At 53.3% G+C, this 17156-nt stretch overlaps 1 protein-coding gene and 1 long non-coding RNA gene across 3 annotated transcripts in view; one reads left to right on the forward strand and one right to left on the reverse strand.

Moving 5' to 3' along the window:
• Nucleotides 1-17156, forward strand: part of ADCY3 (adenylate cyclase 3) — a 94146-nt gene that overhangs the window by 56908 nt on the left and 20082 nt on the right. For both annotated transcript variants that reach the window (XM_008173896.4, XM_008173894.4), the window contains exons 3-6: nt 9072-9202; nt 11365-11476; nt 13869-13996; nt 15679-15837. In XM_008173896.4, coding sequence (XP_008172118.3) covers nt 9072-9202; nt 11365-11476; nt 13869-13996; nt 15679-15837 — 530 coding nt within the window. The remainder of the gene's footprint in view (nt 1-9071; nt 9203-11364; nt 11477-13868; nt 13997-15678; nt 15838-17156) is intronic.
• Nucleotides 589-13869, reverse strand: LOC135982614 (uncharacterized). Its single transcript, XR_010600043.1, has 2 exons — nt 13470-13869; nt 589-1849 (listed from the first exon to the last, which is right to left on the reverse strand). It is a non-coding gene; the product is annotated as an uncharacterized LOC135982614 (long non-coding RNA).

A 17156-nucleotide genomic window follows, 5' to 3' on the forward strand; every position in this document is an offset into this window, starting at 1 on the left:
AAGTAGGAGTTATTTAGGGGAAGTTCTCTGTCCTCTGTTATACAGGAGTTCAGATGAGCTGATCACAATGGTCCCTTCTGGCCTATTAATGCCTGTATCTGTGTCCACCCGGCAGTGGGGTAAGAACCGCAGTGGGTTGTGGTGGGAGAGTTGTTTATTTAACCCTGTGCCGCCTCTTCAGAGCTGGGAACCACCCCGTTCCCTTACCTGGTGATGCATGCCTCGGCTCAATCTCAGTATCTGGCTCTTCTGAATGAATTGGTGTCCTAGCAGAGGGATGGCAGTGGGCTCGGAAGTCAGATTGAAGCTGCCGTTCTGGATTAGACCATTGGTCCAGCTAGTCCCGTATCCTGCCTCATGCACTGAGGCTGCTTCAGAGGAAACCCAATCCCGTCCTCTTCCCTCTCCCCCCCCATAATGCACCTGGCTAGTTGTGCAATGCTGTACATGGTGGGGAGGGCAAATTCCTTCCTGACCCCACCAATCCACCCTCTTCCAGCCCGATGCATGAGATTGGATTGCCCTTTGAGTGCTCTCAGCTCTGCATAGCTGCAGATGTTATTAGTGGTAATAAAATTACCCAGCTCCTTTTAAAAAAACCCAGCTCTCCAGCTGGTAAATTTTACTTCAAAGAACTCACAATTAACAGCCTCACTGCTGGTCTGTTTTTATAGATAACTAAATTATTTTTAGCCAGCTTTAGTTTCCAGGAAGAAATATATGTACAATAGCCATGCATGACATCATTGGACTATTTACTAGAATGTGCTGTAAATCAACACATAACATACCTTCATTAACTACGACTCAGCAATAGCACATGTACTGATTACACAAGGTGGGTCGTAAGAAGACCTGGAGGTAAAAGAACAGATTCACGGGGGTGATCCAAATGCCTTGCAGCTGTAGGGCTGCTTTGAGTCACCAGGGCGTACCACTACTTCGTGGCCCAGTGATCAGACATACATAATAACCATACTTCACGCGTTTGTAGTCGGGTTTATTCAAAGATCACCAAGTGTTTTGCAGCCATCCACCACTGTGGGGCAGCCCACTATGGAACATGGTGCAACAGTTTAGGACAGGAAGAGAAGAAGAAGATCAGGCTTGACTCTCCACTGCCTTGTGTCATCACTCACGCCCAAGCAGAAGGAGTGTGAAGTCTGCGCAGTCCATGGTGGTTGGGTAGCTTTCGATGCTCACTTTACTCGGGTGTACATGTGCGTGCACAAAGGGCAAGGCAGTGGGGAACCAGGTCCACTGTCACCAACAGAAGCTGCTGGGGAGATTTTAGGGAGCCAGGACATGGTCCCCCCGTTGGACTTTGGCCAGGGCTAACACCCTTGTTCTTGCAAAAAGCTCCCTGACTTATTTAATGGCCACAGATGGCTGGGACTTCAGGGTGACGGCTCACTCCAGGGAGCTGCAGCACGGTCTTGTGGATGAATTGGTGTCCAAGCAGAGGGATGGCAGTGGCATAGGAAATCAGATAGAAGCTGCTGTTCTGGTGCAGCTAGTCCTGTATCCTGCCTCATGCACTGAGGATGCTTCAGAGGAAACCCAACCCCTTCCTCTTCCCCCTCCCCCATAATGCGCCTGGTTAGTTGTGCCATGCTGTGCATGGGGGGAATTCCTTCCTGACCCCACCAATCCACCATCTTCCACCATGATGCATGAGAATGGACTGCCCTTGGCGTGCGCTCAGCTCTGCATTATGTCTCTTCTTCACACAGCAAATGAAATATGAAGAAACCCCACAGGCTCAGAAGGGTCCAGGTAACTGTGATTACTAACTCTATCCAGCACACCAGGCCTAGCGACAGACACACATTGCTGCTCCGGCTGGTTTCTGAAACATAGAAGACAGTGAGGGTCACTAGAGGACTCACACACTATTTAAAGGGATACTACCCTGCACTACAGCCTCCTGACAGCACCCTGAGCCATTGGCTAGCACTGACTCGAGCACCTGCTACTAAATCACCTTAACCACAGCATCACGGCACTTTGGTGTATCATAGATTCCAAGGTCAGAAGGGACCAGTTTGATCATCTAGTCTGACCTCCATTACAGCACAGGCCAGAGCCCTGCTCCAGAAATTTAAAAATTGTCAGCAATGGAGAATCCACCACGGCCCTTCATAAATTGTTCCAGTGGCTAATTACCCTCAGTCTCAAAAATGGACGCCTTATTTCCAGTCTGAATGTGTCTAGCTTCAGCTTCCAGCCATTGGATCGTGTGATGCCTTTCTCTGCTAGACTGAAGAGCCCAGTATGAAATATTTGTTCTGTATTTAGAGACTGTGATCAAGTCTTAACCTTCTCTTTGTTAAGCTAAATAGATGGAGCTCTTTGAGCCTGTCAAGGCAGGTTTTCTAATCCTTCAGTCACTCTCCTGGCTCTTCTCTGACCCCTCTCCAATTTATCAACATCTTTCTTGACTGGTGGGCACCAGGACTGGACCCAGGATTTCAGCAGCGGTCACAACAATGCAAAATAACCTCTCTGCTCCTACTCGAGATCCCCCTGTTTATGCATCCCAGGATCACATTAGCTCTTTTGACCCCAGCGTCACCCTGGGAGTTCATGTTCAGCTTATCCACCAAGAGCCCTAAATCTTTTTCTGAGTCACTGCTTCCCAGGATAGAGTCCCCCATCATGGAAGTATGGCCTGCAGTCTTTGTTCCTAGATGGACACGTTTACATTTGGCTATATTAAAATACATGTTATTTGCTTGCTCCCAGCTTACAGATCCAGATTGCTCTGAATCAGTGACCTGTCCTCTTCATTACTTACCACGCCTCCAATGTTGGGTCCTCTGAAAACTTTATCAGCGGAGATTTTATGTTTTCTTCCTGATTGCTGATAAAAATGTTAAATAGCATAGGGACCCCACTAGAAACACACCCCTTCCATGAGAATTCCCTCTTTACAATGACATTTTGAGACCTAGCAATTAGCCAGCTTTTAATCCATTTAAACTTGAGAATTGGTGTGGCGCTCAGATGTCATGCGTTTGAGCAGGCCTTCCTCTTGTGACTGATTTCAGAGGTCATAACAACTGCTAATTCCAGGCTGTAGAATTATGCCTTTATCTCAAGCCGTGGGGGCTTGTACTTTTGATGCAGAAGGTTTTGGGTTCCATCCCTGTTGTTGACCAGCTGGGATGTGCCTCTGCTTGGTTGTATCAGCACATGCCTGGGTGACTGCAGCTTCCTAACCCTTCCATGCCGTGAAGTTTAGGTGCCCAGGAGTGAGTTGTTTCAGGCCAGGGTTGTCTGTTAGGAATAAGTCTTTTGAGCAGATTCCAAGCGCTACGTGAAGGGCTGGACTCTCCTCTCACCGTGTCATTCCACGGCCTGCCCAGGTGCTGCTCCTCCCCCACATCACTGTGGCTGTGATCAGCATCAGGCCCAGGAGCGGCTGACCCAAGCGGCTGTGAGCTGTGAAGCTGGCAGCCTGCGAACCCTGCGGGAGCTCGCTCTGGGGCTGTTTGCCACGGCGTGTGGGCTCACGGGGAGTACGTCGCAGAGGATGCAGTGGGGTTAATTTGCTCATTCGCGGCTGCTGAGGTTTTAATGAGGATGATTTTCTCGGTGATTCAACAATCCAGATACAGTTAGGAAAGAACAGGGCGGTGCTAAGCTGGGCAGGACTCGTCCATGTCAGGGAAACAGCTGGCTTTGGCTACGGAGTCTGGGCTTTCATGCCTAGGACACAGGATCAAACCCCACCCAAGGTAGTAGTGACCCAAATACCTTACCCTCAGTTGGCTGTAGAATGGGCTGGATATTCTTCATCTAATTTCTATTGCACATGTGTCTATAACACGCAAACCCCCATCACAACGGGCCCCCTTGGGAGCTAAGCAGAGAAGCCACTGATTGAATGAGTCTGGAGAATTAGCTCCCAATCCACCCCTAGAGGGGTCTCTCCAAGTCATGACAGAGGAGCCTTGACTCTGTCTTTGGGATTTGCACTCTGCCTATCAGTCTAGCACCTGGGCACCCCTCCTTTTGTCTAACCAGGTGCTATCGTGTGGCAGCAATAACTGCTCGGAGTATGTGGGTCACTGGGCTGAATGCAACATGTCACACAGCAAAATGTCAACCGGATTTGAAAATAGACTCGCTAATTCCAGCTCAAATTAGCGCCTTATGGCAAAAAACAAAACAAAAACTCCAGGAGAACCTTCCAAAACTGGATGCCAGGAGCTGCTTTCATGTATGTGGCCAGTCTGGTCCCTGATGTCTCCATGACGGAAATCTGCTAGCATAGTCACCTTATATTACGATTATTTGCAGCGTCCGAAGGTGAGCAAAGCACTTCTCAGGGCAGATACATTGCACATGCTCCCTGCACACAAGAGGTCACAGTCTGATTTCACACGTGACTTGGTCTAGGGTGGCTGTGTGGTTTAGTGGCCAGGCCACTAGACTGGGAACTAGGACATGTGGGTTCTGTTCCTGGCTTAGCCACTGATGTGGTATGAGGCAAATCCCTTCTTCTTCCACCTTTTGTTTCTTCAGACTGTAAGCTCTTGGGAGCAGGCCCTGTCTTTCACTAAGTGTTTGTACAGCACCTACCACAACAAAGCACTGATTTTGGAGTGCAAATAACAATACTAGGGACTGGAACCTTCTCCAGAGGAAAGCAATAGAAGCCCCATTACTGGAGACATTTAAAACTGGACTGGACAAAGGACCGTAGGTAGGGTTACCATATTTCAGCGAGCAAAAAAGAGGACGGGAGGAGCCCCGCCCTAGCCCCGCCCCTGCCCCTCCCACTTCCCGCCCCCCCCTGACCTCCCAACCCTCCCCCCGTTCCTTGTCCCCTGACTACCCCCTCCTGGGACCCCTGCCCCTAACTGCCCCCCAGGACTATCTAAGCCTCCCTGCCTCTTGTCCCCTGACTGCCCCAACCTTTATCCACACCCCCACCCCCAGACAGACCCCTGGGACTCCCACGCCCCATCCAACCACTCCCCACCCACTGACAGTCCCCCCCCAGAACTCCCAACCCATCTAAACCCCTCTGCTCCCTGTCCCCTGACTGCTCCGATCCCTCTCCGCACTCCTGCCCCCTGACAGCCCCCCCCAGAACTCCCAACCCATCTAAACCCCTCTGCTCCCTGTCCCCTGACTGCTCCGATCCCTCTCTCCACTCCTGCCCCCTGACAGCTCCCCCCCAGAACTCCCAGCCCCCTCCCCCCCCGCTCCTTGTCCCCTAACTGCCCCCTCCTAAGACCCCCCCCAACTGCCCCCCAGGACCCTACCCCCTACCTGTACCCTGACTGCCCAAAACTTTCTCCACTCCCCCCAAAAAGCCCCCCCCCCGTTTCTTGACCTCCACCTCCAGAACCTTCCTGCCCCCTGACCTCCTTACCCTGCTGCTCAGAACAGAGTGTTGGGCTCTGTGCAGCCGAGCCGGACACGTGGCTGAGCTCCCCTGCACAACAAAACCCGGTCTGGCCCTGCACAACAAAACCCGGTCTGGCCCTGCACAGTGTTGCCGGACTGGGCTGCAAGGCAGCTGCTGGCTCAGAATGCAGGGCGGATCCGGCTCCTCTACAGCTGCTCCTGAGTCCAGCCCGGGACTTCCCTGCAGCCCTCCCAGCCACTCTCTGCTAATCCCGGACATTGTGAGTGCTTTACAAATTCTCCCCGGACGCTATTTTTAGCACACAAAAGGAGGACATGTCCGGGGAAATCCGGACGTATGGTAACCCTACCGTAGGGAGAAGCTGTGCCGTTGCCCCTGCGAGATGGCCTGTTCCAGGAGAGACCAAATAGTGAGACAACCCTGGTTTCCGAGAATCTCTGACAGAGGTGAATCTGCCTGATCTGGATGCATCGCCTGTGCTGAGGACCTGAGCTGTCTATGTGTGGAGGCAGAGCTTTTAACCTCTGAACGCCCCATGGTGCCCTGCATCGAGGAGCTTCCCTGTGGACCAGGTGCCTGTCGAGATTGCTTTGGCCACTCAGTCAGAGTCAGGGGCTTGGCATCAACCTCAATAGTCAAGTACGCGTGTCCCGTGTGCTGGCTGTTCAGTCCCTGGTAGTACGTGGCAGAGGCTCCGAGGTCTTACGTGTTTTGGTCATGCTCCTGTTAGCTGTGCCTGGATTGGCCACGGTTGGTTCTGGGCAGTTCTCTGAATTTCCCGTCTGGTCCACTGCGGGGAGAAAGGGAGGGGCTGCTTTCCTGGGGGACACCAGGTAACTGCTCCCCTCTGTTTTGCATGGCGGTGCAGTTGGCTCCTGCCCGTCCCTGCACCATCAGCTGGACTCGGAAACTCTCCGCTGGGTCCCACTGCTGCTGTGATGACCCTTTGAACGGAGCTCAGGCTGAGATGCTCCCCGATATCCTGTTGCGCGGTGGGGTGTCTGTTGCGGGTAGAGCCACTGGCATCAGCAGGCAGGGGTGCGGGTTGCAGAATGTGGCCAATATTCAGATGACGCAGCAAGCCATTCAATCCACCCATCCCCACTGGAGGGGCCATTGGTCTGATCGGTTGTAGCAGGCGTTTCCAGCATCTATCAGTTTGGTTGGTTGACTGAGCGCCCAGCGTTGTGCAGTTGGCCACGTTCATCCCAGGTGAGGATACATTTGGCTCAGTATTCAAAAGTCTCAAATACTTATACATATCCGGGGCCATTGTGCTAGGTTCCCTAATCAGAGACAGCCCTGGCCCTGAACAGCTTACAGTCTAATCAAAGAAAGCATGGGAGAAATGAAGTGTTATTATCCCCATTTTACAGGTGAGTCACTTAGGCACAGAGAGATAATGGGTCGGTCTACACTGCTCGTTACACCTAGGTTCTGACTCAGGCTTGAATCCAAGCCCCGCTTCCATCCACACACAAATCAATCTACCGTGGGTCAGTAAGCACTCAGCTCCTAGGCTCCTGCTAGGGGGATGGGTCAGATCCCAAGTCCCGCTCTGACTCAGGTCCAACTTTCTCCTCCTGCAGTGTGGACACAGCTCAAGCCGCAGACCCGAGTTAGAAGGTCTGTGTAGTGCAGTGTGGACACATTACCAAGGCTATGAGACCCAGGTATACAATGCAGTGTGGATGCTCAAGCCCAGGGTAAATAATAATAAATTGAGATATCCTATCTCCTAGAACTGGAAGGGACCTTGAAAGGTCATCAAGTCCAGCCCCCTGCCTTCACTAGCAGGACCAAGTGCTAATTTTGCCCCAGATCCCTAAGCGGCCCCCTCAAGGATTGATCTCACAACCCTGGGTTTAGCAGGCCAATGCTCAAACCACTGAGCTATCCCTCCCCCCTAGGAAACCCCATGTCCACAAGCCAGGGTCCCAGTGTAGACATACCCTAAGTGACTCGACCGAGGTCACACCGTGAGTCGGTGTCAGAGCCCTGAGGCTAATGCCTTTGCCATGAAACCATCCTTCCTAATTTTAAGGCTTTAAATTAATCTGCAAGCTTTTGAGGCCGGAACTATCTTTTTATTCCACGTGTGTACAGTGGGGCCTTGATCCCTGACAGGTGCCTTTAGACACCACTGTAATATGATACCAGCAAAATATTAATAACAGCATTGTCAATGAGTCATAAAACGCCCCCATCCACCAACCACAAATCCCAAAGCAATCAATTCTTCATCAGATGACAGCTCCTCCCCCCCCGCCAAAGTGCCAGATCTTTGTGTCTTGTAACCCATCCTGATGGAGGCTAAACCCATCTTCCTCTAGCCTGTGGCTTCCTCCATGGTTCAGTGATGGAAGTTCCTGTGTTTCTGTAGCCTGCGCCAAGGGTTAGGTTGGCTGGGAAGCTGTTCGTGACCGTGGTCCGTCCTATTTCCTCCCTCTTGCCTGCCAGAGATGGCTCCCTTAGTGGCGGAAATGTAAACCTGCCCAAATGTCTGGCACTCTGGAGTTCCAACCCCGGGGGGGTGAGCACGAGTGGGATTCTGGCTTTGAAACCGCATCCGGTGTCCCTGTCGAGAGGCTGTTTATGCTCGCATTAGCCAGGGGCTGCACCCAAACCAGCGCGCAGCTCGGGACATAACACGCTGCCCCTTTGTCCAGCCTGGCGATGAACCTGGGCTAAAGGAGCTCGTGGCTTCAGTTCCTTTCCCCCTGTCTGCTAGGGCATGTCACAAACGGAGCCCCCCAAGCAAGACAGGATGGGGTTCCTGCTAGTCACCGCACCTCGTAATGTGGTACTTGGGGGTGAGATCATGAACCTCCAGTGCCTGAGCTGAAGGACGAAGTTTGTTGGGCGGGAGGCAATAGTGGACATATATGAACCAACTGCTAGAGGGGGACAGAGGGTGGGGGTTTGCCATTCACGGCAGCAGGAGCAAGTGAGGGGCGGGGGTCTCGCCAGACTAGCCGCTGAATCAGGAGTCCGGGATTTGGCCTGCGGGTGCGGACGGGGGTAGTGTACAGTGCCAGTGTCATGAGGGGAAAGCAGCAGGGGCTGGACAGTGCGTGTGCTGCCTTGTGAAGGTGAGTTTTTATGCTGCTGGGTGGTAAGCGGTGGAGCCTGGGTTGTCTCCAGTTCCCCCAGACACACACTCTTCCCGCCGCCCTGTTCATTTTCACTGTGTCAGGGGGGTCTAGTCTCTAGTGAACAGAGCACTGCACTGGGGCTCAGGAGACCTTGGGTCTATTCCCGACGCTGCCACTGGCCTGTTGGCTCTTCTTGGGCAAGTCGCTTCTCTGTTCTGGGCCTCAGTTTCCCCATGTGTAAAATGGAGATAAGGATGCTGACCTCCTTTGTAAAGCACGTTGAGACCTGCTGCTGAAACGTGCTAGGGGGTATATTATTACTATGGGTCTTTATCACAGAAGCAGCCTGGCGCATCTGGCCCTTGCCACAAGCCACACTGCCCATCCCGGAGGTGCAGCTAGTCGCAGCTGCTTGGGCTGGCCTCACCCGTGTGAGTGTGTGATGCCGGCCAATTGTGTAATTGAACCCTGGGGATTTCTGTTGTGGCTACGAGTCTAAATGAATCCGCGTGGCTGGCAGCCCTGTCCTGGCACCTGCTGATCTCGCAGGGCCCTGAGATCTGATTATCCTCTTCCTCTTCCCTCCACCTCAGGAACGGCTGATGCTTTCCATCCTGCCCAAGCACGTGGCAGATGAGATGCTAAAGGACATGAAGAAGGACCCGAGCCAGAAAGAGATGCAGCAGTTTAACACCATGTACATGTACCGCCATGAGAATGTCAGGTAAAGGACACGCCTTGCTCCATGGGTGGAGGGTTGATCTCCATGTGAGACATCCCTTTTATCATGTATCAGAGGGGTAGCCGTGTTAGTCTGAATCTGTAAAAAGCAACAGAGGGTCCTGTGGCACCTTTAAGACTAACAGAAGTATTGGGAGCATAAGCTTTCGTGGGTAAGAACCTCATTTCTTCAGATGCAAGTGACTTGCATCTGAAGAAGTGAGGTTCTTACCCACGAAAGCTTATGCTCCCAATACCTCTGTTAGTCTTAAAGGTGCCACAGGACCCTCTGTCACTTTTATCGTGGTCACCTTGTCTACACTCAATTCAGTGATGAAAAATGCGCCCTGGAAGGAATACTATGAACGACCTATGTGCATTTCTGGGGGTTACATTAATTGTAACCACGCAGGGAAAAAAACTGGGCTCCATAAAGTCCAGGGCTCAGTGTCACAAAGCACACGAGATGTTGGGCTGCATAAAGAGTAGGATGAAGGATAAGACCGAGGCTATTTTAATGCCATTCTGTAAACCGGTGGGGTATGCTCCCCTGCTGCACTTCATCCGGTTCTGGTTACCCCTCTGCCAAAGGAGGACAGAGCAGAAACAGAGGGAATTCAGAGATGGGCAACAAGAATAATTAGGGGCCTGAGCAGACGTCTGTATGAGGAGTGACGGGAAGGATTGGGGTGGTGTGATTGGGAGAGGAGAGGAGTAAGGAGGGATGTGACCGGGGTACGCTGAGGTTGCTGACTGCTCTCTCCAGCCCAAGAAGGATTGATATCATCACACACGGAGTCTGGATCAGGCCCTTTCTCTCAGTGGCACCAAGAATCTTCAGCAAAACCCCAAAATAAACAATTCAGCATAAACCCAACAGCTAAACCAGGTCCTTTTTCCTGGCCCGGCCGCTGTGCCAGAGTCTTACTCCTCCAGGCAGCCCTGCCCCAGTCCTCCTAGAGGCTATCTGCCTGGGAGTCCCCCTACTCCAGGGCCTGCCACCGGAACCAGCCTGCTGCCTGTAGCTCTCCCCCGTCCCTGAGCTCTGCCAGCTTTATGGGAATCCGGTGTTCATCAGGCAGTCACTGGGGCTCTGCCTCAGAACAGGACTGGCTGGCCCCAGGCTCCCTGGCCTTTAAAGGGGCAGCCCCCCGTTACATACATGGAATAATGAATGGGGTAGAGGAGGTATACTGGGCACTCCGTCGTAATGCAAGAACAAAGGGGCATTCAATGAATTTGAAAGGCACCTGGTTTAAAGCTGATAAAGGAGTTGGCTGTCCTATGCAATGTATAATTAACCGGTGGAACTCACTGCCACAAGGTAGCACCGAGAACACAAGCTTAGTAGGATTCCAAAAAAGACCAGACATTTGAGGACAATGAGAAAATTCACATTTGATAGGATGGGAAAAAAATGTGTAAGCAGGTATATAAACCCTCATGCTTCAGGGCATGCACCAACTCCCAAGTGACAGGGGTCAGGAAGAAACCCACCCCCGCCCCGAGGAGGTAATTCCATTATCATTCCTGGTGGGGTTTCTTGCGCCTTCGTCTGAAGCAGCTGGTGCAGGGCAGTGTCAGAAAGAGTGTAATGGACTAGATGAAGCTGGTCTGATACAGTAGGGCAGTTCTTATGTTCCTGGGAAAGCCCCAAGATTCCTTGGCATGAGGGGAACGGGGTGGGATATTTCACTGTCAGAAAGCCGTGGAGAATAAATGGCAGGGAAAAATCCAACCATGGACTGCCTCAAAACTATTAGGTCTTCAGCATCGCTGCTGCCTCTGATTCTGGCTTTCTCCGTATTCCTCTGAGTGGCCCGTCATCCGTGTGGTGCTGCCACTGACCCAATTACACCAACCTGGCAAGTCTCCCCGTGGGCAGCTGGATGGCTTCAGGAGGAGCGGGGAGGTCTCTGCATTGTTTCTGAGTGGAGGCCGGCTCTGGGCGATAGTCCCATTGTCACCATTGGAACAATTTCCCAAGGTCGTGGTGGATTCTCCATCACTTGCAATTTGTAAACCAGGACTGGCTGTTTTTCTAACAGGTCTCTGGCCTGTGCTACACAGGGGCTCAGACTAGACGATCACTATGGTCTCCCTTCTGGCCTTGGAATCTGTGAAACCAACTCATGTTTTCTGGCTTGTGTTCTCTTCTTTTCCCAGCATCCTCTTTGCTGACATAGTTGGCTTCACCCAGCTGTCGTCCTCCTGCAGCGCCCACGAGCTGGTGAAGCTGCTGAATGAGCTCTTCGCCCGCTTCGACAAGCTGGCCGCGGTACGTACGCCCACGCAGCGCCTGTCGGTCTGGACGCTCTGGTTCACAACCGGCTCCGGAGAGACTGGCAGGCTCAGTACACCGCAGCAAACGCAAGCCTCAGAGGAGGTCACAGCTTCTCTGCCACTGAGTCTCCCCTGGGCTCAGCAGGGTCTGGGAATGCTATGGTGGCAGAGCAAGCAGGCTTCGCTCCTTGCCCGCGGGAGGAGCCATGCTGGTGAACTCCAGAGGAGGTCACGTCTGCCCATCCCCGTGCAGAGTGAGGCTCACCAAGACGTGAGGCCTAGGCCTTTCACCTCCTGGTCACCTCAGGCTCCACCTGGCAGTGAGTGAACCGTACTGCCACGAGATGGCTGTTAGCTGGGTTTGGCGGTTCTCGGCCGAGTTCCCCGTGGCCAGGGGTTCACACAGCAAAAGCTGCCACCACTCTGGACACCATCAGCCTCCATGGCGGTGGCCTCTGTGTAAAGGCCAAGGCCTGTATGAGCCTTGGAGACCGAACTCCCCTCTGATTCCTCCAGGGGAAGTGGGAGGCCTGCTGAGTGGAGGGACACCGCGGCTGCCTGGGCGTTGTTGGTTTGGGGGCCCCTGGGCTGTCACTGAAGCCCTGAGACCAAGGAAAGGTTCAGCCTGTGGAGGACTAGCCCCGAAGTGAACGTAAGGAGCAGCCCTGCCCTGCCTGCACAGGGAGAAGTGCCCTCCCCGGGGTGCCTGACACCCGCAGGCCTCACCCTCAGTAACGCCACGCAGACTGCAAAAAGGGGCCTTAAAGTGGGTGCACAAGGCTCCCCCGCCGGTGCAGAGCTGGCGTAAGGGCTTCTCACCGGCCCTGCTCCCAGCAGATCAGGGCTGTCTCGAGTGCAGTGTACCAGGGCTGTTCGCTGTTCCCTAGAGGCCAGGGAAGCAGACTGCCCGGAGGCTGCTCTAAATTACACGGGGGGCTGGGCAGGGCCCTTCACGGCCGCAGAATACACGGAGTGCAGAGGTGGCTAAAAGTGACCTTAGCCCCTCCATCCTCCCCCCCCCCCCCGAGTGTAACTGAGAATCTAGCCCTGCAGCCAGCAGCACTGAGCTGCCGGGAAAACTGCTCACTACCCTTATCCTTGGGGGAGGGAGAGGAATGGAAAATGAGTTTATTTCTGCATGCCCTGGGGATGAGAGTCCTTGGACTCAGGTCAAACCCTGCGCCTGCTGCTGCTGCATGGGAAAGCGCTGTGGGTGCAAAGCAGGTCAAGCAGCAGAGTGGGAAGGGGAGATGGGGAAAGCCATGTTAACCATAAAGGGAGAGACATTTTCATTTCATTTCAACCTAGCCTAAACTCGGAGTCAGTTACCGGGAAGGGGAGCGAAAGGGGGAACAGGAGAGAGACAGAGGAGGAGGGAGAGTTGGCAAGGTCAGTAACAAAGGAATGCGGAGGGAGGAGAGCGGCACTGAAAGAGGCAGTGGAAGGGGAAGAGGAGAGAGGAAAACCAGAGACCCAATTTCACCCTTGTGAATCCAGACTGGCACTTGCCTTTACACTGGGGTAACTGGGAGCTGAAGTTTGCCTGCGTATGTGCTGCGCGTTGCCCAGAGCACCACAGATGGTTAGCCCAGCCCCTGCCACAGGGAGCACAGGGAATTCATAACATACTATAGCCAGTCACCATAACCTCTTGATGAGCTGAATCAAGTCGGAGCAGTGTAGCCTGGGGGCAGGTCTGCTCCCAGCCCCAGTGCATAGCGCAGCTGGGGGCAGGTCAGTGCCTTTCCCAAACGGTGGAGAAGGGCAAGTCACGACCAGCGTTGCTGACAAGGTAGGATATCAGCATTGCCAACCCCGATTGTTCAAAAATCCTGAGTCTGGCTCACCAGAAATCACGCGATTGGCTGTAAACTCATGAGATGGTGTAAAAATAAGAGATTTGGCGTTCTTTTTATTTGCCTTCTGCTTTTTGAGCCTTTAGGGTGCCCTGGGGTCAGATTTTGAAGCCATGAGGGCTAGAAACTTACTTTTTCTGTAAGAATGAAGGCTGAAATCATCCCACATCCACCTGACTCCAGGAGCTGGGGCTTTAAAGAAAACAATAATTATTATGAGACTCCTGACAAAATTATGAGAGTCAGCAGCACTGGGATATTCACAGAGCAGCGCTGGACTGCTGGGTGGAGAGGGTGGGTCTGGGGTGTTTCCTTCAGGGTGAAGATGGAAGGATTTGGGTATACGTGAGCGGAGAGACCCCGGCTCCAGGGGCAGCGTGGAAGGAGGTGCAGAGAGGGGAGGTGGTGGGGGTGGCAGACACAAGGGCTGGCAGAGCATAGAAGGTGGTAACGCAGAGATGTAGGTAGGAGCCTGTCTCCCAGCCATTACCATGTGGAGGTCACATGTTGTGCTTCCCCCTGCTCTCTCAGAAACACCACCAGCTTCGCATCAAGATCCTCGGAGACTGCTATTACTGTATCTGTGGGCTGCCGGACTACCGCGAGGACCACGCCGTCTGCTCCATCATGATGGGACTGGCCATGGTGGAAGCCATATCGTAAGTGCCGCTCCCTTCGTCCCTTACTCTTCATTCTCAGGATAGATAAGCACTTCCCCAGCCCCGTCGCTTCGCCGTAAATAATCAGCACTCACGGGGCTCCTTTAGCCTGTTCTGCGTCATGACTTGGGGTCCACCCCTCATGCCCGTCTTCCCTCCCCGTGGCCAGTGCTGTCTGTTATCGTTGCTCTGGGCCAATGGCAGCTTTGTCCCGTTGTGACTTTGGGAGCGCGCGTTTGTGTGTGTTTAGCTGTGCAGCCTTCATTTTGCGCTAACAAAGTTTGCTACGTGTGATTTCCCCGTTGTGTTTTTAAAAGGATTGAAGAAGGGGTGGGGGAACAAGACTGAAATAAAAAAAAGTCCTCTTGCTTTTGAAGCTGTTTCCACAGCCACGAGGGCTAGAAACTTACTTTTTCTGTAGGAATGAAGGCTGAAATCATCCCACATCCACCTGACTCCAGGAGCTGGGGCTTTAAAGAAAACAATAATTATTATGAGACTCCTGACAAAATCATGAGAGTATTGTGGGGTTGTACAAGTGTGCAGCACCATAGGGTTTGAATTTGAGTGTGCACATACACATGAAAACTAGCTGTAGCATATACAGAGCTGCGGTAAGTACGAGATGGGATTTTTAGGGGAAGAGATGGGATTTTCAAAGGCGCCTAGAAGATTTTAGGTGGCCAAACCCTTTGAAAATCCCAGCTTAGGTACTTCAGGACTCCCTAACCAGTGATTAGGGCGCTAGCCTTAGTGTTGGGAGATTTGAGTTCAAGTCTCTGCTCTGCCACAGCCGCCCTGTATGACCTTGGGCAAGTCACTTACCCGTTCTGTGCCTCAGTTTCCCATCTGTGTGTTGGGGTTCTTAGCCCGGCCTTGCCTTACAAGAGTATCGGGAGGATAAATACACTGAAAATTGCTAAGTGCTCAGACAGGATGGGGCCAGATATATACCTAATATGGAAAAAGTGGTATTTTTACCCCTGTCCTATAACTGAAAAACATCTGAAGAGATTTTTTGCCCCAAAATTCACCTTTGAGCTGAGAGTAGGGATTGAAAATTTCAGCCAAAAGAAAGATTTATTGAAAGCTTTGAACAAGGGTTAATTGTGGGAGTTATAATGAAAGCTGGTTTGCAACTTCAGCTGTAGGAATGAGGATCCCTGGGGGCACGTTGCCTAATGGTTAGATCAGAGGTCTACACATCAGGAGTGCTGGGTTCTGGTCCGGACTCTCCTGCTAACTCACTGCATGACCTTGGGGGAGTGCCTATCTGTAAAATGGGATTAATGACAAGTAACATGTTCGAAGGCATCTGAAGTGACGTGGGACGTTCCTTTGACGTTCAAGACACATGGGTGTTTTTGACCAGGTTGCCTGATACCCACCACCCGAGGAAGGTGGGTTGTGAGGGTTAGTTCACTGGTGACTTTACACCAGAGGAAGATCTGGCCCCTGGCGTGTCTGCACATGAATGTGTCAACAGGGGCCAGACTCCACTAGACCAGCATCAATCCTCGTGTCTTCGGTGGGGCATCTCCCGATTGGATCTGTCCCAGTATCTCTGAATGCTGCCGAATGCCCTGCCAGGGTGTGGGGGTGAGGCTCAGCTGGGGGACTTACCTGCTGAGACGTGGATCCAGCGACCTCTCTGTGTGACCCCTGCTCTCCCTTTCCCAAAGCTACGTGCGAGAGAAGACCAAAACGGACGTGGACATGCGGGTGGGGGTCCACAGCGGCACGGTGCTGGGTGGCGTGCTGGGCCAGAAGCGCTGGCAGTACGACGTGTGGTCCACAGATGTCACGGTGGCTAACAAGATGGAGGCCGGCGGCATCCCAGGGTGAGTATCTCCAGGTGGACGGACAGCCCAGGCTGAGCCTCGGCAGGGGGGAGGGGAAGCCTGCAGCGGCTAGACAGCAACAGGGCCGAAGGAGTGTCGGTCCATCTCCGTCCCCTAGCCCTGACATTCACCTTAAACCTGTCCTATGTCTCCACTGCTCCAGCCCTGTGACGTGGCTTGTTTTGGGGTCCCTCTGGCTAACCTCGGTGATATCAGTGCCGGTGCTCACCCAGTGCTTCACCGAGTGAGGGCAAGAGCGTGAGACCCCATAAGTAAGGCTATGTTTTAGTCATGGATATTTTTAGTAAAAGTCATAGACAGGTCACAGGCAGTAAACAAAAATTCACAGCCCGTGACCTGTCTATGACTTGTATTATATACCCCTAACTAAAACTTAGGCCGGAGGAGGTGGGTGCTCTAAGGGGGCAGTCCACGGGTGCTGGGGGGGGTGGCCCGGGACCCCCGCTGGCGCTGGGGGGTGGGAGGGTTGGCTGGGCTGGCAGGCTCCCTGCCCGACTCCGACCAGCATGTCCCTGGAGCTCCTAGGGGGAGGGGCTCCGCGCGCTGCTCCTGCCACAAGTGCTGGCTCTGCAGCTCCCATTGGCCGGGAACTGAGGAGCCCCCTGGCCCCTCTGCCTAGGAGCTGCAGGGACATGCCGGTGGGAGCCGATTAGCCCATCCCCCCCAGGTAAACACCGCCCTGCACCCCAAACCCCTGCCCCCTCCCACACACCCACACTGCTGCTGCTGCGGAAGTCACAGAGGTCACGGGAAGTCACAGAATCCGTGACTTCAGTGACCTCCGTGACAGACACGCAGCCTTACCCATAAGAGCACCGTCTGTCTCAGACTCACTGCATTCCCCTCCCGTCGGTCTTTGTTAATAACAGCACCTAACGCTGTGCAGGACTTGGCCCTGCCTCCATTCAACTCCATTGGCTGCACTAGGAGCAGGATCCTGGCCAAAAAGAGCAGAATCCCGATCCTGTCAGCTCCCCGCAAGCAGGAGCTGTGTCTAGGATCCGGCCAGGACTTGCCCTCTTGGGTCCCACGCCGTCCCATCTGGCGCCCAGTGCAGGATTGGTCCCCAGGGCAGATCAGTAGGGTTTTGTGCAATCAAGTTTTACATGTCCCAGGTGACGTTCTTCTCCCTTCTTGGTGTGATCTGAGGGAGGGGCCAGGAGCTGGCAGAGACAGAAAGGTGGAGCCCATCAAGAGGGCAGGCTGGGGGGAGCAGGACACCTTCCAGAAATCCCAGCCTGCCTTGCCCCCAGCAGCCAGAAGTGGCCGTAATAACCTAGCCAGGCTCCTATGTGGTA

The sequence above is a fragment of the Chrysemys picta genome, chromosome 3, assembly GCF_011386835.1.
Source record: "Chrysemys picta bellii isolate R12L10 chromosome 3, ASM1138683v2, whole genome shotgun sequence".
Lineage (NCBI taxonomy): Eukaryota > Metazoa > Chordata > Testudines > Emydidae > Chrysemys > Chrysemys picta.